General features: G+C 43.9%; 1 protein-coding gene across 4 annotated transcripts in view; it reads left to right on the top strand.

Moving 5' to 3' along the window:
* Positions 1-452: 452 nt before the first annotated feature.
* RTN3 (reticulon 3) overlaps positions 453-24,606 on the top strand; it is a 56,514-nt gene continuing 32,360 nt past the window's right edge. For 3 of the 4 annotated variants that reach the window (XM_051833074.3, XM_051833073.3, XM_070069238.2), the window contains exons 1-2: positions 453-731; positions 15,805-15,861. In XM_051833074.3, coding sequence (XP_051689034.1) covers positions 590-731; positions 15,805-15,861 — 199 coding nt within the window. In that variant the 5' untranslated portion in view covers positions 453-589. The remainder of the gene's footprint in view (positions 732-15,804; positions 15,862-24,606) is intronic. The other variant, XM_051833075.3, reaches the window with a different exon arrangement.

The following is a 24,606-nucleotide window of genomic DNA, read 5'->3' as shown; positions in this document are numbered from 1 at the left end:
AGCGGCAGCGTCAGACAAAGACCCCGCTCTGGAATGCACGGGGAAAGATGGTTCTAGCTAACACATGCACCAAGAGACCCCCCCATTGCCCAAACGTCACATACGCCAGCCCTAAAAAACAAGTCACCGATGGCGCCGTGAGCGACGATCACCGGGCAGCAACCCGCCGGCTCCCGCGGCAGCGGTGGGCGGAGCTTGGCGCTTGGCCACGCCCTCTGCGTCTAGTCCCAAGGGGCTGCTCCCCACCTCGCGCGCGCGCCCGCCGCGGCGCGAGACAGGTTCTGCCCCCCTCCTTCCCCGCGGGAGCGCGGAGGGACAGCTCTCGCGCCTGCGCGCTGCGCCGCTGCGCGCCTCCGCTCGGCCGCCGCCCGCCCCCGCCGCCCGCCGGCGGGGCCTTTGTGCGCAGGCGCGCTCGCGCTCCCGCCCTCTAGCTGCGCTCGGTTGAGTCAGTCAGTCTGTCGGAGTCCGTCCGCGGGGCAGGCGTGTGGCGGAGACTTCGCAGAGCCGAGCGCCCGATTCTTCGGTTTCCCCTCCCTCGCTCCCGCCCCGCGTCTCTCTTCGCCCCTCTCCGGCCCTTGCTCGCGCAGCCATGGCAGAGTCGTCGGCGGCCACTCAGTCCCCGTCCGTCTCCTCGTCGTCCTCCGGGGCCGAGCCGTCCGCGCCCGGCGGTGGCGGGAGCCCCGGAGCCTGCCCCGCCCTGGGGACGAAGAGCTGCGGCTCCTCCTGTGCGGGTGAGGCGCGCGGGGGGCCCCCGCCCCAGGGCGGGCGGGCGAGGGGGGCCGGGGGGCTGGGGGGCCGGGGGAGGCTCCCGCCCGCCCCCCGGGGACGAACGTTTGGAAAACGGGCAAAGGGGGAGGGGAGCGCAAGGTCGTGCGGGCGGTGAGGAAATAACGGGGTGTGAGGAAAACAGGTTGGGGGCGGGGAGCGAGTGGGCGTTCACGCCGCGGCCCGGCAGGTGGGGGGGGGGCGCGAGGAAGAGGAGGAGTGCGCGGCGCGGGGGGCGGACCGCGTTCGGGGAGGCCGACGAGCCCCCCGCGGACCCGGGGTGCCTGCAGGGGGGACGGCTAGCGGGGTCGAGGGGGTCGGGGCGGGGGGAGCAGGGATGGGTTAGGATTGTCTGCGGGCGCGGAGGTAAGACGGTTTGCACGGCACGCCCGCAGACAGGTGTTGACAGAAGCAGACACGCATGACGGTCCTCGACATTAAAAATATTTCTGTTTGCCCGTGGGGGAGGATGGGGAGGTCGAACGGCAGCCTTGGAGCCCGTGCCTCGGCGGTTCTCGGCGAGGCCGGGGCTGCGGGGTGAGGAGAATGGAGCCGGGAGCGAGCTGCCGAGGGTCCAAGATGGATGCGGGGCCGCCTCTGCATCGCCGCCCGCCCGCCCGTCGCTGGCGCGCGTGGGGGTGGGGACGCGCGGGCGGTCGCTCATATTCCGGAGGATAATAGAGTCGTGCCGAGCCTCGGACGCGTTTCGGTGTGGTGTTTTCTGTGGGCTATTGTTGATGGCCCTATAACAAAGGGGGGCTTACTACAGGAACGGGGGAGGGGGAGGACCTTCAGACAAAGCAGAGGCTGGGTGAAGCCCCTTCTCCCGTCGCTGTGAGCCACCGGGTGGGGGGAGGCTGCCGGCGGCTCGGTTCCCAGGGTACGCGCGCCGGCCTGCTGGGGGGAGCGGCCTGGCCAGCTCCCCTCGTGCTGGGATCCGCACTGCAGATGCTTTCCTGAGAAACAGTGTGCACCGCCGACAGGTGCTGGTTCTTAAAGGAACGGAGCCCGGCGGGGGCGGGGGCGGGGTGGGAGGAGGAGGGGATGTGTGCACAGATAATTTTGCTGTCTTATTTAGTTGCATTACAGGATTTCGAGAGGTTTTAGCATGCCTCATCGTCTCCTTCCGTGGATTCTTAGATTGATCATTCTGAAAGCTGCATTTCTGATCTTAGCGTTACATACGTTGTCTGCGGGGTTTTCTAACAATGCATTTCCACCTGTCTGAGGGCTTCTGTGCCCTGCTGGGTTTGCCAGCGTGATAGTGGGCATTTCGACAGAGACCCTGTCAGAGGAAGCTTCTGCAGATAAAGGAATGAGGCAGCAAATTTGGAACCCTTGTTGCCTTGAAACCACCAGCGTTCCGCCTCCAAATTTTTGTGTTCTGGGCGAAGGCCCAGAGGAACGGTTTCCTTATAACTTAGAACTCGTTCTTTTAGCTTTAATCACTTGTCACTGCTTACTGTTTGCGTGTCCTTTTTATGTATACCTTTGCTTTTTCTTGTTCTTCAGTTTTTGATTCAGATCTAAGTTTTAGGAATTGGCCATTTGTGCTCAAGTGTTGACTAGTGATTCTAGTTAGCAGGCACTAAAATTTCATTCTAACGTTTATAGCCAAATGGTAGCATGATTTGAGAAGCAACCTTTCTATTCCTTTAATGTGCTCTTACGAAAGAATTGGCTCCCTGAGTAGGCCAGTGAAATCAGACTATTCTGTTCACAGCTATGCCTAACGTACCACCAACACCAAGCAGACCCTAAATTGGCAACACAAATTTGATGATATAACATGTACTTCTGTTTGCACGTATTTCTGTTATTATTTACCCTAGTTGTAATTTTTATTTATTTCTTATTTTTTTGTCTTTGTTTCTGTTTTTCTCAGAGGAATGCTTTATATATTTATGACAAGTGAAAGAGAAAGTGGGAAGGCATAGTTCCCTTAAAAAACTGCCTCCCTTATTTATTTTTTATATTTTTTTATGATAGTGGAAAAGATGCTGAAATTGGATGTTTTGCCAAAAGTACTGGGATTTGTATTCTGACGTAGTGTTCCAAGTACATGGGTTGGCATTAGATTTTCCTAATACTGTTAAATTCCTCAGTATTCATCTATTCATTATTTCTTAGCAAAATTTTTGTCACAGAATTTTTATTTTTTTTTTTAAGATTTACTTATTTATTTGAAAGGCAGAGTTAGAGGCAAAGGCAGAGAGAGAAGTCTTCCATCCACTGGTTCACTCCCCAAATGGCCACAACTGCCAGAGCTGGGCTGATCCGAAGCCAGGAGCTTCTTCTGGGTCTCCCATATGGGTGCAGGGGCCTAAGGACTTGGGCCATCTTCTACTGCTTTCCCAGGCCATAGCAGAGAGCTGGATTGGAAGTGGAGCAGCCAGGACTAGAACCAGTGCCCATATGGGATGCCGGTGCTGCAGTCAGCAGCTTTACCTGCTATGCCACAGCACCGGCCCTAGATTTTTTTTTAAGACTTATTTATTTATTTTTAAAGATTTATTTATTTATTTGAAAGTCAGAGCTACACACACACACACACAGAGGTATTCCATCTGCTGGTTCACTCCCCAATTGGCTGCTGTGCTGATCCAAAGCCAGGAGCCAGGAGCTTCTTCCTGGTCTCCCACACAGGTGCAGGGGCCCAAGCACTTGGGCCATCTTCCACTGCTTTCCCAGGCCACAGCAGAGAGCTAGATTGGAAGTGGAGCAGCCGGGTCTCGAACCAGCGCCCATATGGGATGCTGCCGCTTCAGGCCATGGCATTAACCTGCTGCGCCACAGCGCTGGCCCCAAGCCCTAGAATTTTTATTTCTTAGATCAGCTGTGGACACTGTCACTATTTGCTCTTAGAACAGCGTATGATATATAGTGACACTTGATAAGTTCTTGTTGAATGAAGCATCAAATTTATGAGCTAGAAAGAAATACCTGGACACTTAAATATTCTGTCTTAAACTGTCCACTGCAAATATGTATTAATATTGTCTAGAAAGCATGCATACAGTTTGGTGGGCCCAGTGCAAGCCTTCGTTGTCAGGTCACTACTTGACTACAAGTTCACCTTAAGACAATGTTTACTGTAAGACATTTCATTGCAGAAGCCTTGCCTTCTGAGAGAATGGTTCCTCTGTCTCACAAAGGAAGTGTCTCAGGTTTCTGCACCATGCAAACAAGGTGAAGTTTATTCCAAAATTTAGCTCAATCTTAAACAGATGCTAGAAAAAGCCACTGTGATCATTTTTGAAAATCCACGAGTGCTGCCATCAGCTTGCAGCTTCGTGTTCTTTCACCAAGCTTTTTTTTCCCCTCTTGGCTTTGGTTAGAGTGACTGATCACTAGGTGTCCCGCAGACAGCAGTTGTATCCTGACCGGCCTTCCCAGGTACTAGTTCCTAAAGACAGGCAGTCAGGAGGGGTGACACATGGTGGGCCAGTGCCTTAGGTACCAGTGCTGCCAGCAGTGTAGTGTGCTGGGAGAAGGTGGTCATGGTGGCTTCTCAGATCTGTGCCTTTGAAGAAGACCAAAGACTTTTTTAACCTTTAAAGGGTTGAGGTAAAAGAGACTGAAATATTTAGTGTTCTTTTCAAAACAAGGATTGCCTGGACTAGACGTCAAGTATAGGGACGTGTCTATGGGTATTGTCTGAATTCTTAATTTTAAAAAAATTTTTAAATTTTTATTTATTTGAAAGAGACAAAGAGGTCTTCATCTGCTGGTTCATTTCCCAAATGGCTGCAACAGCTGGAGCTGAGCTGACCTGAAGCCAGGTGCCAGGAGCTTCTTCTGAGTCTCCTGCATGGATGCAGGGGCCCAAGGACTTGGGCCATCTTCTGCTGCTTTCCCAGGCAATAGCAGAGAGCTGGATCAGAAGCAGAGCATCCAGGACTTGAACTGGTGCCCTCGTGGGATGCTGGCACTGCAGGCCAGGGCTTTAACTCACTGTGCCAAAATACTGGCCACTATTGTCTGAATTTTAAAAGTGCTTCAATTTACTGTTTAAATGGCATTGAAATGCTATAAATTGCTAGAGTCTGTTCTTTACTATTGTTTTTTATGAGAATCATAATGCCAAAATAAAGCCACAGTTCATATATCTGCTCGTGGAAACTAGCTTGCATGGTCCCAGTATGGAGTTTCCCAGGTTGAGTTCCAGGCATTTAGCTTTTTCCTGGTCCAGTCCTGGCTGTTGCAGCTTGGAAAGTGAAACAGCAAATGAAAGATTTCTTTTGATTGATCTCTCCCCCACCCCCAAGTCACTCTGCCTTTCAGGTAGATAAATCTTTTTTACAAATGGAGTTAGGATACATTGTGAAATGTTTTGTCAACATGGAAACAGGCTTGATCATGTCAGTATGGCCTGTGAGTGCCTGCTGACTTGGATTGTTTCTAGTCCCCAGAAGAGAAGTAGGAAGTATTTTTCAATACTGTTTTCTTTTGGAGACAAATGTGCAAGTAATTTAACCACTCTGGTCAGATTAAACAGCCAGGCTACCTGTGTTTAACAAGTGCACCTTAGCCCCGAATTGACACCTTGAGGGAGTTGTTTATGAAGTTGTTGCGAAGAGCATCAGTGTTTTCAGTATTAGAGATGTTCTGAAAACAGAGTAACACTGGTGTTACTGTGTTTGTTGAATTCTTCCCTGAGGAAATTATATTAGTCTGAATAGGAGTCACCTATATAATCCTATGCATGTTGCAAGCAGTTTTGTGATGAAGGAACTGGTGACGTGTCTTTAAAGGGAAAAAGAAAGGTTAAGCTTTCTAGGTTTGTTTGAGCCAACAGTTCGTTCTGTAGAGTCACTTGTGTTTAGCTGTAATCCTAGAGTTTACTGTTTCCTTAATTCCGAGCACGATTGCCAAAGCTCTAAGTAATAGCTTTTGTAATATAAGTGCTTGTGCATATTTATTGTGTATTCTTAGCTTATAGTTTGTATTCAACTATATTGTTAGTGATGATTTAGCCTCCTAAGATATACAGACTTGTGGGAAAAAATACCAATTTCATTGGAAAACTTTTTAGATGAAAATTATCAACTTGATATTTTGCCCATGTAATTCACTCAGAAGTTGCAAAAAAAGAAAACCGGACTCTCCTTTTATTATGTCCATTTCTAGCAGCTGTTAATTCTGGAGTTATTTGTATCATAGGGTGTATTATATATGTTTTAAAAGAAATGTGTATGCTAAATACATTTAGTTATAATCTGGATTGCTTGTGATTGCATCATTTTAGTCTTTTACTCCCAAATGTGACTTTTGTAAAGCATGTTACTCTGTGATAGTGCAACTTAACAGAGAATCTTTTTAAATACAGTATATAGTTTGCATTTCCATTTTATACCATAGAGGGATTAGTTATCAATAGATGGCCTGTTCTTGTGATGCTTTTTTTTTTTTTTTTCAAAGAACTGTTTTCTGCAATCAGCTGATTGGCTACTTCCTTTAAGCATATCATCATAACCTAACCAGGAGAGGACATGTGAGCTTTTTGACATCTTCCTGATTGTCAGCTTGTCCGTCAGGATATGTGGAAGGGTGTTCTGAGCAACTTTTTTCCCATAAAATTAATATAGAGCTCCTTTTGTCCTGTTACTTGAAAGCATTTCAACAGTGAGCATTGAATTCATTTACATATGAGATAAAAATATTTGACATTTATGATACCTTAACATTTGTGTATTCCTTTATGGTTTAAGTTGTTTGCCGTATGTTAATGTAATTTAGCAACTGTTCAAGCAGATGTTCAAGCTCATTGCTAGGTACTGTGGAAGGTAGGTAAATAAAACATAGATCATCCTTCTTGCAGCTGTACGAGTATCCAGTTAGGAAAAAGATTTGTATTATGTTTGTCTCTGAGGCAGTCAAGTAGCAATAAAGACATTTTACTGATGGTTACCCAGGCTCAGAGAGATTACAAGATGCTCCCAAAGGTTTGTGGCTGTCAATTTGAGGGTGGGAATTGAACCAAGGGCCTGAAGGTAAAAGACATTTCTCTTTCAAATGTGCATACCACCTCTCTTTAAAATTTAAAACAACATGTGGTAAAAGTGCTTCAGTCACCCTCTTGATTTCAGTGATCAGTTTAATGTAAAAACCTTGATTCCAGGTTCAGTAGTTCCTAAGCCAGAGGTCTTTTTGCACCACAGAAACTCCTCTGGTCAAGTTCACAAGTTATTTTCCACATTTTTAAATCCTGTGGTCACTTTTCAGTCCTCCTCTTGTACGCCTGCCCTGTCAACAGCTGTGGGCATAATCGCCCCCTTTGAAATACCTCTGCATTTGTTCTGCATCCTCTCATTGGATGCCCCTCCTCTGTTAGTTTTTTGTTTAGTAATTGTGATATAAATCATATAAAATGAAATTGACCATATCTCCCTCTTTTTTTTTTTTTTAAGTTTTATTTGAAAGCGAGGGAGAGACAACACATCTTCCACCCACTAGTTCACTCCCAAATGGCCACAACAGTCAGAGCTGGGCCGATCTGAAGCCAGGAGCCAGGAGCTTCTTCCAGGTCCTCCATGTGGGTGCAGGGGTCCAAGCACTTGGGCCATCTTCTGCTGTTTTCCCAGGCGCATTAGCGGGGAGCTGGATCAGAAGTGGTACAGTCAGGACTCAAAATGGCACCCATATGAGATGCCGGCACTGCAGGCAGAAGCTATGCCACAACACCAGCCCCTGATTTTTCTTTTTAAATCAGTTCTCACAGCCTTCTACATCTTAGTAAATGACCATCTGTCCTTTAGCCCAAATCAAAGAAGCATGGCATTGGGGCTGGCACTATGGCGTAGCAGGTAAAGCCACTGCCTGCAGTGCTGGCATCCCATATGGGCACTGGTTCGAGTCCTGGCTGCTACACTTCCAGTTCAGCTCTCTGCTATGGTCTGGGAAAGCAGTGGAAGATGGCCCAAGTGCTTGGGTCCCAGCACCCACGTGGGAGACCCAGAAGAAGCCCCTGACTGGATCGACCCAGCTCCAGCCATTGCGGCCATTTAGGGAATGAACCAGTGCGATAGAAGACTCTCTCTCTGCTGCTTCTCTGTAACTCTGCCTTTCAAGTAAATAAATATTTTTTTTTAAAAGCATGGAAATCATCCTTGATGACTCCTTTCTGTCTCATACAACCATCAGCAAATGCTGTTGAATCTGCCTTAAGGATATATCCAGTCTGACCAAGTCTCTCAACCTCCATTGCTACCACCTTGGTCCAGGCTACAGTCAGAGCACTCATGCCTTCTCCCTTCCCTCTCCTTGGTTTCCACACAGTAGCTGGGGTAGGCCTGTACATAGAAGGTGGATTGCAGCTCATGGACAAAATGCTCCTGTGGCTTCCTGTCACACTCGAAGTAAGTGCTGAAATCCAGAAAATGCTTATTAAACCCTGTAATATCTGGCCCCAACCTCCCCCTTGCTCACCCAGCTTTAGCCGCACTGGCCTTCTTGTTTGTCACACCAGAAACACTCCCCACCTCCGAGTTACGTTTGCTGTTCACTCTGCCTAGAGTGCTCTTCATTGCCATGGACTACTTGTTTATGTGCTTCCAGAATCTCTTGAAACCTAATTCCCAAGGAACTGGTATTAGGAGATGGGGCTGGTGAGAGGCAAGTGGGTTATGAGGATGGAGCCCTCATGGTTGGGATTAGTGTGTCTCCTACCATGGGAGAGCACGGCTAGAAGGCACTACCTGTGAACCAGGAAGCGTGCCCTCGCCAGGCCCTAAATCTTTTTGAGAAGCTCCTTGATCTTTGGCTTTCCAGACTCTAGAACCATGAGAAATAACTTTCTGTTGCATATAAACAACTCAGTTTATGGTATCTTGTTACAGTAGCTGGAATGGACCAAGATACCATATACATATAGCCATGTAATTTGCCCCCTCATCCCCTTTAGGACTTTGTCTGGCCTCACTTTCTAAATTGCATAAAGAAAAACAAAAGGCAGTTTATATTCTCCCTTTCTCGAATGCTTGCAGTTATGAGGCTAAAATTAGGAGCCAGGAAGTCGGGTTTTTCATGTGGGTGGCAGTTGTTGGAGCTATCACTGCTGCCTCCCAGGTCTGCATTAGCAGGAATCTGGAGTCAGGAACCAGCATCGAACCCATGCAGTCTGATAAAGGATGCCTGTATCTTAACCACTAGACCACACACTCACCCCACAATCTTAGATTTTGACATGATGCATATTGAAATATTTAGAGAAGGTAAGACATTCTTTGAAATAAATGTAGTTTTTTTTTTTTTTTAATATTTGCTAATTTACTTGAAACGTAGCGTGATAGAGAGAAAGGGAGAGACAGAGATCATCTGTCTGCTGGTTCACTCCCCAAATTCCAAAACAGCCAGGGCTGGGCCAGGCCAAAGCTAAGAGCCAGAAACTCCATCCAGGCTTCCCTCATGGGTGGCAGGAACCTAAGTACTTGCTAAGTACTGCTGCCTCCCAGAGTATGTGTTAGTGGAAAGCTGGATTGGAAGCAGGGTTTCTGGGACTTGTACTGGCACTCTGCTGTGTGGTGCTGGTGTCCCAAGCGGTGGCTTAATCTGCCGTGCCACAATGCCTGACCCAAAAAGAAAAATTTTAATTCTCATAATCCCTCTACCGAGAGAGTATCGTTGTCCCTTTTTCTTTATACATGGATGTGTATATTTACCAAAATGAGATCACATTATTTAAATCACTTATGTAATGCTTTTATTCTGTGTACTATGGACATATATAAATACATTGTCATCTATAACACAATTTTTAGTGAATGGTGTCCTACTGTATAGATATAACAAAACTTAGAGTTATCAGACCAGTTTCGTTTTTAGAAAACAACACTTTTAAAGAAAATTGTGATAAGCAGTCTTTTAACCACATTCTTGCTCAGATGACTTTTTAAAGAAGTTGATTTCAGCTTTTTTTAAAATTTTTAAATAATTAATTTTTTTTTTTTTTTTTTGACAGGCAGAGTGGACAGAGAGAGAGACAGAGAGAAAGGTCTTCCTTTTGCCGTTGGTTCACCCTCCAATGGCCGCCGCGGCCGGCGCGCTGCGGCCAGCGCACCGCGCTGATCCAATGGCAGGAGCCAGGAGCCAGGTGCTTTTCCTGGTCTCCCATGGGGTGCAGGGCCCAAGCACTTGGGCCATCCTCCACTGCACTCCCTGGCCACAGCAGAGAGCTGGCCTGGAAGAGGGGCAACCGGGACAGAATCCGGCGCCCCAACCGGGACTAGAACCCAGGGTGCCGGCGCCGCAAGGTGGAGGATTAGCCTAGTGAACCGTGGCTCCGGCCCTCAGCTTTTTTTTTTTTTAAAGATTTATTTATTTACTTGAGAGGCAGAATTAAGATAGAGAGAGAGAGGTCTTCCATCCACTGGCTCTCTCCAAATGGCTGCAACGGCCAGGGCCAATCCAAAGCCAGGAGCCAGCAGCTTCTTCAGGGTCTTCCCACATGGGTGCAGGGACCCAAGCCCTTGGGCCATCCTCTACTGCTTTCCTAGGCTGTCAGCAGGGAGCTGATCGGAAGTGGAACAGCCATGACTCAAACCTGAGCCCATGCCGGTGTCCCAGGCAGATGCTTAACCTACTATGCCACAGCACCAGCCCCTCAGCTTTTTTTTTTTTTTTTTTTTTTAAGATTTATTTAGAGAGATGGTTACAGACAGAGGGAGAGACAGAAAGGTCTTCCTGCTGGTTCACTCCCCAAATGGCCACAATGACTGGAGCTGAGCCAATCTAAAGCCAGAAGCCAGGAGCTTCTTGGTCTCCAATATGGGTGTAGAGGCCCAAGCACTTGGGCCATCTTCCACTGTTTTCCCAGATCATCAGCAGGGAGCTGGATCAGAAGTGGAACAGGACTACAACCAGCACCCGTATGGGATGAAGGTGAAGGCTTAACCTGGGCCAAAGCACCAGCTTGGACTGGCTCTTAATTGGAACTAGAATTTCAATAGGGCCATTTGTGCTTTTATCCCCTACCTTCGAGCAACGTCCTGGGCTTTGCTCCAGGGAAGATTGGTTGTTTTTGCCACCTCTGACTATTTTCTTCCAGTGACTCCTTCTTTTCTCTTTGTAAATATGCTTAAGTCACTTTTGCTTTTGAACTTGTCCTCTGCTTGGCGTCCATCTCCATCTCCTACCCATTTTTCAGTCCTTCCCTTTGCCACCCCTGCATCCCACTCAGTCTTCAGTGTTTGTGTCTTGCTTTACTGTTACCATAGAGCAGTCAGTGCCAGGTTGCCTGGTGGAGCCTGATTCCTGCGACCTTTTCCATAGCATTAACATGACAATTCAATGGCGTGGCTCTGTGAACCACTCTCTGAAGTATTCTCCAAGTGGCACTGTTTTTCCTTATCCTAACTCCTCTCAGTCTCCTTCACTGGTCCTTCTTTCTTCCTCCCCTATAAATATTATATCTCAAGATTGCTTTGTAAAACTTCTTTGGTTCTCCCTGGGTGAATTCATTCACTCCATTGTTACAGATTCTCACATATAACAGTCTATAGTCTTTACCTTTAACTAGGCTGTCCAGATTGTTGAGCTGTCTGTTTCCACTTATCTGTGCTTTAGAAAACTTGTTTTCATTGAAATTTTCACTGAAAATTAATACTATACGGAATTCTTTCTCCTGGGTTCCCCAGTTGGCATTTCATTCAGTCCTCTCAGTAATCTTTGCCTTTTACTTCTCCAGTCTCCACCATCCAGCCAAATGAGTCAAAGGCCAGTCCTTTCTGCCTTGTCAAACCTGTCCCTGCCAGGCAGGACTGCACCCTGTACCAGAGTGCCTGGGTCTGAGTCCCAGCTCTGTACCTGCTCACGTGCACCCGGGAGGCAGTGGTGACGCTGCCCTCCTGGGGGACTTGGATTGAGTTCCCAGCTCCCACCTTTGGCCTGGGCCAGACCCAGCCATTAAAAGCATTTGGGGAGAGTGAATTAGTGGATGGGAACTCTGTCTCTTTGTCTGCCTCTCACGTTAAAAAAAAACAAGCTGGGGGGCATGGGGGCCAGCACTGTGGTGCAGTGGGTTAAAGCCTTAGCCTGCTGGCATCCCATATGGTCGCTGGTTTGAGTCTCGGCTGCTCCACTTCCCATCCAGCTCTCTGCTATGGCCTGGGAAAGCAGTAGAAGATGGCCCAAGTCCTTGGGCCCCTGCACCTGCGTGGGAGACCTGGAAGAAGTTTCTGGCCCCCCCTGGCTTCCGGTCAGCTCAGCTCTGGGCATTGCTCACATTTGGGGAGTGAAACAGCGGATGGAAGACCTCTCTCTGAAATTCCCTTTCAAATAAATAAAATAGATCTTAAAAAAAGACAATGGTTGGCCCTGTGGTGTAGCAAGTGAAGCCACTGCCTATGGCACTGGCCTCCTGTATGGGTGCTGGTTCAAGTCCCAGCTGTTCCATTTCCCCCCTAGCTCCCTGCTAGTGTGCCTGAGAAGGCAGTGGAAGATGGACCCAAAAACTGGAGCCAGCACCCATGTGAGAGACCCAGAAGAAGCTCTTGAGTTTGGATCAACCCAGTTTCAGCCGTTGGGGCCATCTAGGGAGTCAACCAGTAATGGAAGGTTTCTCTCTCTGTTTCTGCCCCCCCCTCTCTTTTTCTCTGTAGCTCTGCCTTTCACATAAATAAGTAAATATTTAAAAATAAAATAAAACTATCCCCTAATGCCTTTCTTCAGTGCCTTAGTTCAAACCATCTTAGCAAGATTATGCTGTACTTTTTTTAAAAAATATTTATATATTTGAAAGATAGCCACACAACAGCCAAGGCCAGAAGCCAGGCCAAGGCCTGGAGTCAGGGTTTCTTCTGGGTGTCCCACATGGGTGCAGGGTCTCAAGCACTTGGGCCATCTTCCTCTGCTTTCCCAGATACATTAGCAGGGAGCTGGATTGGAAGTGGAGTCAGCTGGGGCTTGAACCAGCACCCATGTGGGATACTGGACTGCAGAGTAGGGCTTTAACCCACTGTGCCACAGCGCTGGCATTAGATAACATTTAAAGTCCTTTAGAATCTGGCCGGTTGTTCCTTCACTCCAGAACACCTTCCACTGCCTTGTTCACCTGATGAACATCCTTCAAGACCGAGCTTACCATCTCTTTCAAAGCATTTTCAGTTTACCCTAGGGGCTGCCTCTGCTACATTGTCGTAACTCGTATGGCTTTACTGGTTTGTATTTCTTTTTCAGCTACTTGTGGACACTGAATTTCTAGTGCTAACACAGTGTGACCTAGCTATGTAAAGAACATTATGAATAGCCTTTGTGGATTCAGACCACCATTCTGGGGTTCTACTCCCTGTAGCATAAATAGGGAACATGCATACAATATGGTGTGGGGGTTTTATAAGATTTTATTTTTTTTTAAGGTTTGTATTTATTTATTTGAAAGTGGGAGTTACACAGAGAGAAGGAGAGGTAGAGGTAGAGAAAGGAGAGACAGAAAGAGAGAGAGAGGTCTTCCATCCGCTGGTTCACTTCCCAATTGGCCACAACAGCTGGAGCCGCACCAATCCGAAGCCAGGAGCCAGGAGCTTCTTCCAGGTCTCCCATGTTGGTGCAGGGGCCTAAGGACTTGGGTCATTTTCCACTGCTTTCCCAGGCCATAGCAGAGTTGGAGCAGAAGTGGAGCAGCCGGGACTCAAACCAACATCCATATGGGATGCCAGCATACAGTGTAGGCGGCAGCTTTACCCACTACACCACAGCGCTAGCCCCAAAGATTTTATTTTATTTATTTGAGAGGTAGAGTTATAGACAGAGAGAGGGAGAGAAAGAGAGAAGTCTTCCATCCGCTGGTTCACTCCCCATATGGCCGCAATGGATGGAGCTGAGCCATTCCAAAGCCGGGAGCCAGGAGCTTCTTCCAGGTCTCCCACTCTGGTGCAGGGACCCTACCACTTGGGTCATTTTCCACTGCTTTCCCAGGCCATAGCAGAGAGCTGGATCAAAAGTGAAACAGAGGGGACTTGAACTGGCACCCATATGAGAAGCTGGCAGCAGCTTTACCCACTGCCCACAGTACCAGGTCCCTGCAGTATGGTTTTGTAAGTTAGAAACCTCATGTAATTTTGTTGCAAACTATTAGCATTTATCTGTGTTCTGTATCAGAACAGATGCTATTCAAATTGCATGTTGAAATTTTCCAGTGGGAGCGGATGTTAGGTGGAGGTAGAACAGCAGACAGCTGGCAAGGTCATCTGATCTTTTTTGGCGTTGAACTTAAGTATTTGGCTTTTCAGGTTTGCTGAGATTTAAACTCATCGTTTGGCAGAGATTTAATGTTGATGGTAAATGCATATAGACATAAACTCATCTGAAAACTTTTAAAGAGATAGGTAAACCTGCTTCCTTTTAAAAAGGAAAGAACTTTTTTATTTTGTAGAAGTAAATGTGATGCTTTGTTTTAAAATAATTTTTAAAAACATTTTTAGAGTTCTGGTTTTGAGTTAGTTAGTGCCTGCTACCCACCAGATCCTGCCTTTGTGTTAATATGCTGTTGGTTACTGCAGAACTTTCTCGATTTAGTACTCACAAATACAGTGTGGCTCAGTGCTTTAGACCATTCTTCTACTTTTAAGTGTATTCCTGTTATTTATGAAAACATTTGTTGCAAGACAAAAAGCTAATCTGTAAAGTTTGTTATATTTAAGGGAATTTTTGGAAATTTAGGTTTTTTGCATGCCCATTTTCACTCATTTTTTTCACCATTTTTATTGAAAAAGCCATTCATATTCAGGTTGTTTTCTAAAGGTCAAAGCTTATAGTGAAAAGCAAATCTCCCTCCCACCCCAGACCTCACTGTCCCCCTCCTAAGCCCTTCTGTTGCCATTTGACAAATGGGGTCACTGAAAGCACTTGTGCACTTTGCTTTTTAAATTTAACATGTGGGGCACAGCAACACATCGGAACCGCGTGTTTTTCTCATGGCAGCAAAAACACATATATCATTGCTTGGATGTAACTTTTTAACTAGTCTTCTACTGGTGGTTATTTAGATGATTCCTAGTTCATTCAGCCAGTGTGCTTTTGACTATTCTGTTATACATGTCTTTTTCTCTGTCTCTTTTTTAAAGATTTATTTATTTGAAAGTCAGAGTTACAGAGAGAGAAAGAGAAATCTTCCATCCACCTATTCTCTCCCTGGATGGCCCCATTGGCCAGGGCTAAGCCAGGCCAAAGTCAGGAGCCAGGAGCTTCTTCCAGGCCTCTCATGTGGGTGCAGGGGCCTAAACTCTTGAGCCATCTTCTGCTGCTTTCTCAGGCTTATTAGCAGAGAGCCAGATTGGAAATGGAACAGCTGGGGCTTGAACCAGCACCTTATGAAATGCTGCTGTCGTAGGCAGTGGCTTTACCCACTGCACCACAACACTGGTCCCCATACACATTTTTGTACATGAATGCAAATTTGTATGTAGGATAACTTCCTAGAAATATAACTTCTGAGGAAAAGAGCATGTGTGTAGGGCCAAAGGGGGAGATTTTCTGTGTTTAAAATGTTAATATATGTTGCCAAATTAGAGGAGGGTAATTTTAGAAGATGAAAGCATTTTCATGTGGTCTTACAAGGGGGCTGTGTTTTTGTTTTGTTTTGTTTTGTTTTTAATGTTCAGGCTCAACTTTGCATTTTTGCCAATTAGATAGTTCTAAATGCTGGTGTCAGTGACTGACTCCTCAGGGATGCGGTTTGAAATGGTGCGCAGCAGATACCAATTTGTACACAGACTAGCAGAGGAGCACCATCAGTTCTTGAGATTTATGGTGGTTATAAAAGACTGAAATTTCCTCTTTTTTTACTTTTAAGGTGAGAATATTTGACTAAAAAAATTGATTTTAAATTTTAGAAATGGATTTTGAAAATGAAATAAGGTTTTGCTGCCCAAAAGTCAAGTTTTGAAAATGAAATAAGGTGAGTGAAAATAATTGAAAACAAAGATTTGGGTTTTCCCACTTGCTAAACCCAAAGAAATTATGATACTTGGCTCCAGCCCCCGAAAGCTAACTTTAGAATTCTTGTGAGGTTGTCACATTCTCATGCTGTATATTTTCTTTCAGATTCCTTTGTTTCTTCCTCTTCCTCTCAGCCTGTATCTCTATTTTCGACCTCACAAGGCAAGTCTGTAACTTTTTTTTTTTTTTTGCACATTAATAAAAGAAAAATGTTGAGAAAGAGGCTGTAACTGGGGATAGGAGGCACAAGTCTTCTATTGCCCACTCCCTCAAGTCCCTTAAAATAAAAACTGGTTGCAAGCCAGTCGTTTCTGTTTAGCAGTTTCCAATGAATTTCCTGTAAAGGGTAATGAAATAGAATGAGGCTAAGTGGACTGTTTAACATAGCATAAACATTAGGTATAGTTTTAAATATTTCTTTAAAATTTAAAATGCCCACAGAATTTGGGACAGATAGATTTTGTCGCTCAGAAAACTCCCCACACCCAGAATACATTTATTGATTTGCACTTATGTAACTGGTTTAGTGTGGCTTTAGGGAAAAAAAAAAAATTAAAAAGTGTGCTTCCACTGAACTGCAAAAATACTAACCTACCCTAAAGCATTTTAATGTGAACTTATCTGAGGTATTTCCAAAGAGCCAGGCTAGTTCCAAATTGCCTAAGAACACTGAACAAGTCAGTTGACTTTGGGACAAGTAAGGTTTCTTGTCCTAGAGATTAGGTTGTGGCTTTGTGTTCTTTGTGTGTCAACCAGTGGGGAAAGGAATTGGAGTTTGTCGAGGTAGCACTGCCAGAACCTAAGAAAGCACTATGTGCTTCCTTGATTTATGCTACTAATAAAGTGCTACCTAATTTGTGCTATTGTACTAAGCCTCAAATATAGGTCAGTGGAAAACTCCTATTTAAAAAAAAGAAGAGTAGTTTAAATCACTAGCTATAGATCAGAGAGTTCCTATGCAGACAGCTTTCGTTCTCAGATGGGATTCTCTGGCTACAAAGTCTGGATGCTAGTTTCTTAGACTTTGACCTTACAAGAATAAAAACCTAACATAAAACCTTGTAAGAATAAAAACCTAAAATAAATGTAGTAACAATTCAATAATTTTAATTTAGTGACATTAGAGCCCTCAACTCCTTCATCATATACCTTATATGAATTTAGATATCCTGCATTCTAATCATGACCTTTGAAATCAATATGTTTATGTTAAAAGATAGAAATTTTTGAATGTTACATAGTCACTCAAATATATAAAACATTTCTATTCTTGACATATGGAATCCTACCAGATTTATATTTTTAAGTGTCCCCTTTTTTCCTCATGAGAAATTTAATAATAATAGGCAAACAGGTATTATCCTGCTCTGGAAGAAAAATATAACTTAAATAAGGAATCATTATATTTCCTCTATTGTAAATATTTCCGATTTTTAAAAATACATTCGGCTTCAACTTACTTCCTGCAGAAAAGAGAGTGTCACTATCCTAAATAGCAGTCATGCTCAGCATACCTAATGTATGAAATGTTGGATGCTTTCACGATTATTTTAATCCCTAGTAGCAAAAATTACACATAAACTCCAGAAGAGTGGAGGTGAATAGAAAGGATTTTTCTTAAAACGAATTAAATTAAAACTAATGTTTTAATAGGCTACTAGCATTTGTAAAATAGCACACATTTGCCATTCTTCCTTTTTGCTTGCAAAAATTTTGACCAATGTACATTCAGGACATTGTTGCTCTAAGAGGCTGTTTTAAAAAACCATATCCCTGAGAGTATTCCAACACAGCCTCTGGTAGTAGCATTTTCTGCATACACCTTGAGTCTATCACTGGCATGAACCCAAATGATCTCTCTGGCTTCCATATCCCTTTGCCATCTAGCCTTGAGGGAATCATGCCTTTTTTAAAAATATATTCAAACCATATTAAGTGATATGTATTAATGATTAAATAGGACATTTTTAAATTTAAGAATGACTTGTATTTTTAATTTATATATATATATATATATATATATATATATATATATATGGTTTTAGGGAGATGCAGATACCAAAAATGTCATGAATTTAGACCAGTAAAGGGCAGTTAAATTTTTCAAAAATAAATTGTACTAAACTGTACTACTCTAACACAGCTACATAACAATAGTAAGTTAATCTTTGTGATATGAATAGATTTGTAGCTAGAATGTCAATGGAATAATCAGTTCCTTCTTGAATAAATTGTACTAAGTAGGAACTGGAAGTCTTTTGCTTATGGATTTTTTTTTTCCATCACGCAGAATTAAATTTCAGCCTACTCTTGGAGAGTTTCAAAATAAGGAAATAAATTATAATGCTATTTTCCTATACTTTATAATAAAGACATAAAGGTACAAAAGAGGTATAGATGTAGTATGTGGCTAATTTTTATTGAGCTTTTACTGTGCTCAGTACTTTATGTGGTCATCTCATGAAAACCTCAGCCAGTTCTAGGGAGGAAAAGTGCTAATCTTTTACTAGTTGAAGAAACTGAGGTTTAAATGGTGAAATAACTCGCTCAATGTCATATAGTGAGTGAAAGACAGACTGAAGACTCCAGATTCTGCTCATAACCACTGCACTTATAATAAAGATCAAGTAAACTAGCTGTGTGAGGGTTTAGAGACATTTTTAGAGATGTCATTTTGAAGTTGTTAAAACCATGAGAGCAGATGTTTTAACTCTATCATTGCTATTAGTGATAGAAATTAGCATCATCTGGGGATGTGCTCCCTCCATCAAATACAAAATCAAACTGAATTTGGTTTCTATTTTGAAACCTTTGGTAAGAGTAGAGGCTGGAAGACTTTTTCTTTAGAAAACATATTAAGAAAAATAGGTGAAAATAAGATTGGAAAGAGAAGCCATCCACCATGCAGAATTGGAAGCACATTGCATTAATGAGTGCTGGCATTCAATTGGCTGCTTAGGCATCTGGAATAGGAAGTTAGAACACGGAACTTTGGGACAAGCATTGAGGAAAATAATTTGCCAGTTACAGCCTTTTTTTAAAAAAGACAAAAGAAAAACATTTTTCTTTGTACAAAAGAGACTTTTTGTTGAGAATCCAGCTTGGCTGCTAGTGTTTGCTGGCTAACTTCCTATTTTGAGGCTGTGGCTGAAAGTTGCTGATACTGTTTTGCACTGTAGTTTGTCTTTCCTTCTTGTTTTGTGAACCTAAGAAAATTCAAGTGTAGGAGAACCTATGCCTGAATATTTCAAGCTTCCTTCATGTGAATATGCATAGTGTATGTATGTGGCAGTGTAACAATGGCTTCTACAAGTTGGCACCCTTTCTTCATTGACGTGTATAGTTTTTCTTTGTTAGCAAGTATTTTTTTTTATTAAAATTAATATGCCACTTGATACCCCTACCCCATATCCAAGTACCTGGGTCTCAGTTTCAGCTCTGCTTCCTGTTCCTGCTAATGCGCACCCTGGGAGGCAACAGGTGATGGCCCAAGTGGTTGAGTCCCTGACACCCACAAGGGAGACCCAGATTGAGTTTCTGGCTCCTGGCTTTGGCCTGGCCCAGCCCTGGCTATTGTGTGCATTTGGGAAGTGGACCAGCTGATGGGAAATCTCTGTCCATCTATCTGTCTGCCCCCACCCCCCAGCCCTTCTGTCTTCCCTCCCTGTGTTTCTGTCACTCTTTTCAAATAAGTAAATATTCTTTAAAAAAAGAAAATACCTACATTATAGATTTCAATATTTTTTTCTGCCAAAATAAACCATCTTTTAATTCCATTTTCTTTTAACTTTTTCAAGTCCCCTTGTGTGTGAAGGGTTTTTTTTTTTTTTTTCAATTCAAATGTATACTTGATATATGCATAGAATTTACTTCAAAAATTTTTTTTTTTCATTTTTAACTCCCCTTCTTACTCTGCAAGATAAAATACTCTGGGTATAGAGGAGAGAAAATTCTTGCTCAATTCCCATATCAGATTTTCTGTTCAAATGGAGCTTTTGCCTTGTTCCAATCAAAATTTAGGGTTGCTGTATTTTAAAATTAGAATAGAGAAATATTTAAAAGTACATAGCAGGACCACTCCTGTTCCTTCACTGCTGCGTGAACGCTGTGCTCCCGAGCAGGTTCATTTGTGGTGAAGAATGACTATGAGTGGCTGTCTTCTGTGAGAGTTTTATAAGACTAGAATTCTGAAATACATCTCTAATCTTTCTGCTCTTCTAAAACTAATCATATACAGTGAAGTTGTGATTCTCAAATTAGGCTCATCGCCTGGGAAGCTTGTAATACAGATTCCTGAGCTGTGTCCTCCTTGAGAAATTCTGAATTAAAAGATCAGAGATAAAGCCCATAAAATACAAGCAGTTGCTCTTTAGCTTGAAAAGAATTGTAAAAGGTTATGCCAACGGGTATTTTTGTGCTAGGCTGTTAAATTGTTCAACTAAGTCATTCATTGAACCAGGATATGCTTTGATCTTGCTGGTGGTGAAGATCATTTGCTAAAACCTTTGTTCAGGAAAACTTTTATCTTCTAACATTGGCTTACAATTTCTCATACATTGTCTTCAGTGTCTTCGCCATATGGAACCTAACAGTATTTGGTTGATAACCAACTGATTCAGAAGTTGTATCACCCAAAATTTTGAAATAGATTAAAGCTCTTTAAATTCCTTTATTTGTAAATGATAGGAGGGAATGGGTTTAAAACTCTTAAGGGAGGAGTTTTTGTTTGTTTGTTTGTTTGTTTAATTTATTTGAAAGAGTTGCAGAGAGAGATCTTCCATCTGCTGATTCATTCCCCAGTTGGCCATGATGGCCAACACTGGGCCAGGCCAAAGCCATGAGGTTCATCTGGGTCTCTCTCGTGGGTGACATAGGTGGGTGACATAGGCCCAAACACTTGGACCATCTTCCGCTGCTTTTCCCAGGTCATCAACAGGGAGCTGGATCAAAAGTGGAACAGCTGGGACATGAACCAGTGTCCATGTAGGATGCCAGTGTCACAGGCAGCAGCTTTACCCTTTATGCCACAGCACTGGCCCCAGGAGTGAGGATTTTTAAAAGACATTTTGTGGGGTCAGTGCCATGGCTCACTTGGTTAATCCTCCACCTGCAGCGCCGGCATCCCATATGGGCACCAGTTCTAGTCCTGGTTGCTCCTCTTCCAGTCCAGCTCTCTGTTGTGGCCTGGGAAGGCAGTGGAGGATGGCCCAAGTGCTTGGGTGCCTGCAACTGCGTGGGAGACCAGGAAGAAGCACCTGGCTCTTGGCTTCGGATCAGCATAGCTCCGGCTATAGCGACCATTTGGGGGGTGAACCAACGGAAGGAAGACCTTTTTTTTTCTCTCTCTCTCTCTGTCTAACTCTGTCAAATAAATAAAAATCAAATAAAAAATTTTAAAAAGACATTTTGTTTGAGGAGCACAGAGAGCTTGCACATGCTTTCATCCATCGGTTCATCCCCAGATGCCCACAATGGCTGGGGCTGGGCCAGGGCCAGGGTCAGAGCCAGGAGAGCGAGAAACTTGATTGGTCTCTCTTGCTGGTGGCAGAAACCCAGTCACTTGAACCATTGCTACTACCTTCCAAGGGCTCCATTAGCAGGAAATGAGTCAGGAGTGGAGCTGTAGGTTGAAGCCAGGCATTCAGCTATGGGAAATGAGCATCGTAACCAGGGTCATAATTGCTAGGCCAAACAGCTGGACCCATAATGAGGTCTTTTGATGAGAATTTGTTTTGAATAATGTTGGAAGTCAGCTGGTGTACAGGTAAAAGAGAAGTGAATCGTTTGAAAAAGGCAAGGTGGTAGGTGTTTTCCAAGACATGAAATAATCCAGGTTAATTTTATAGTATATAACAACCCTCAGGTTCCCTAGAGGCTTCTGCCATTTTCCAGGTACTGACTTGGACAAGTGGCCATTAAGTGCCATCCTGACAATTGGAAGAGTCTGTGCTTATGGAGACTATTCTAAAAGGCTTATTAGATCCTGGTCTTTGCTCTGTTTAATGTTTTCATGCCTTTTTAATTGTTTTATTTCCAGCCCAACTTTTCCCATTGTTTTGGCACAAGTTCACTCTGTTTAAGTTTGTTTAGATTTCAGCTAGTCATCTTTTCATTTGCTGAAATTCTGAATATTTAAAATTAAAGTACTGAAGAAGATGCTGCCTTGTCAAATACGTGTGCGGAAAGCTTGATTGACAGTCATGAGAGCTTTCACTTGCATGTCAGTAGTCACTGAGGGAGCACGCAGCATCAGCTGTCCACCCTCCAAGCTTGCCCCCAGAAATGACCCACCCCAATTAGTAACTCAACAAAAGTAGGATTCAGGAGCATGATTACAGTTATTTTTGCATATATAATAGTTACATCTTTTTTTAAAGAATCTTTAACAAAATGTTTGAAGTCTGTCAGAGAATCTTGATGCTCAGTAGAGGACCTGTTGCTGTTCTGATAATAGAAATTCTAATCTAGGTTTTGGGTTTGTTTTTTGGTTTTTTTTTTTTTAAGATTTATTTATTGAATTTGGGGCCAGCACTGTGGCGTAGCAGGTAAAGCTGCCACCTGCAGTGCCAGCATCCCATAAGGGCGCTGGTTCTAGTCTCGGCTGTTCCACTTCCGATCCAGCTCTCTGCTATGGCATAGGAAAGCAGTAAAAGATGGCCCAAGTCCTTCCATCTGCTGGTTCACTCTCCAGATGGCCGCAATGGCCAGAGCTGTGCCGATCTGAAGCCAGGAGCTTCTTCCGGGTCTCCCTCACGGGAGGCCTCACTTGGGCCTCTTCACTGCTTTCCCAGGCCACCGAAGAGAGCTGGATGGAAGTGGAGCAGCCAGGACCACTGTGCCACAATGCTGGCCCCTGTTCACTGTTTTAAACACAGTTTCTGGCACATTGTGATAGTAAATATTTGTTGACTTATTACTAATTCATTTTGTTGACTTTTGTCTGTAAAATGACAGTTCTGAATCCCATGTGAAATCTCCATCTCTATAAAACTTTCTTAGTAAAAAAGTTTTATTTTTACTTATCTGAAAGGCAGAGAGAGAGAGACAAACAGCTCTTCCACCCACTGGTTCACTCCTCAAATGCCTACAACAGCAGGGGCTGGGCCAGGCAAAGGCCAAAAGCCAGGAACTGCACCTGCATCTTTCACATGGATGGCAGGGAGTCAAGAACTTGAGCTGTCATCTGCTGCTTCCTGCAGTGTGCATTCGCAGGAAGCTGGATCAGAAACAGAGCCAGGACTCCAACCCAGGCATTCTGATAGGGCATGCAGCTATCCCAAGAAGCATCTTAAATGTGGTGCCAATGCCCACTCTGTAAAATTTACAAGCTGAGCCTTCCCTATGGGGTGGAGTCCATTTTGTTCACCTCAGAGTTCCATTCCTGTTTGAAGGAGGTATTCTGCCCAAACAGATTGTCCTTAATGCCGGTTTATAGGCCATTGAATGTTGTCTGGTAGAAACAATAACTAGTAAGTTGATTAACAATGCAGAGCTCAGATTGTAGACTATTTCTTTTTTAAATGTAGCCAATAGTACTTTTTAAAAATTTTTATTTGTTTGTTTACAAGGCAGAGAGAGAAGCATACCTCCCATCTAGTGGTTCATTTCACAGATGCCCGCAGTAGCTGGAGCGGAACCAAAGCTGGCATCTGGAAATTTTGTCCGGGTCTCCCACATGGATGACAGGGATACAGCTACTTTGAGCAGTCACCTGCCATATCCCAAGGCCTGCATTAGCAGGAAGCTGGAATTGGAAGCAGTGCTGGGTCTCCAAACCAGGCATTTCCATGTAGGATACTAACATCCCAAACAGCATCTTAATCACTATGCCAGGTGTCTCCCCCAAATTATTTTTTTCTCTAACACCAAGATTGTAATTATACTATTTTATTTATTTTTAAAAGATTTATTTATTATTTTATTTGAAAGAGCTACACAGAGAGAGGAGAGGCAGAGAGTGAGAGAGGTCTTCCATCCACTGTTTCACTCCCCAAATGGCCTCAACTGCCAGAGCTGCGCCATGCCTAAGCCAGGAGCTTCTTCTGGGTCCCCCACATGGGTACAGGGGCCCAAGGACTTGGGCCATCTTCTACTGCTTTCCCAGGCCATAGCAGAGAGCTTGACCGGAAGTACAGCAGCCAGGTCTCGAACCAGTGCCTATATGGGATGCTGGCATTTCAGGCCAGGGCTTTAACCTACTGTGCCACAGCGCCGGCCCTGCAATTATACTATTTTAAAGACACTATTAGAAGAGGATATAAGCTGAATAAAGGTAATCTCAGGGGAATTTATTTCTCTTTCGTATCTTCCCAGTCACTCATTCGTTCTCAAGATGTTGCTAGCCTGAGTTTATTTAGATCTCACCTGATCATACTAAATCTCTGATTAGTTTATGTGGAACTATTTATTTAAGACCTGCTTTGTTCTAGCTCTAGAATTAAACAACGACATTTTTCCCCATAAAAACTTGCTAGATTGGAAAGCTAGGAAACAGTATGGTGAATTAGTGGATATTGTGATATTAATAACAGAAGATCTAATTAATGCATTACTCTTGGAAGGATTATTTTCTGTTTTAAGATGAATTCTGGGACTGACTTGTCTTAACCAAAATATAATTTGCATGATTTAATTTTGATTAAAATGACAAGTTAGTACAAGAGATTTTGGATTGAGCCAGCCTTTTTGCTACCTTTTAGTTTAGAACATTGAGACCATTTGTACGAGGGACAGATCTCTTGTGAGTAGAATAGAATAATTCTAGACTCATTTTCTGGCTCCTGAAGATCACAGAGAACTCTGGCTACTTTTTTCCTCCTCAGATTGTGAGGCTGTAGAACAGTGGGTTATGGAGGCAGTATGTTCTGCATTGTTCAGCTTGCAGATAAAAGTTTATCAGTGCTTTAT

The sequence above is a fragment of the Oryctolagus cuniculus genome, chromosome 1 (genome assembly GCF_051225735.1).
Source record: "Oryctolagus cuniculus isolate XC-2025 breed Fujian yellow rabbit chromosome 1, ASM5122573v1, whole genome shotgun sequence".
NCBI lineage: Eukaryota > Metazoa > Chordata > Mammalia > Lagomorpha > Leporidae > Oryctolagus > Oryctolagus cuniculus.
This window is presented reverse-complemented; position numbering and strand designations above follow the sequence as displayed.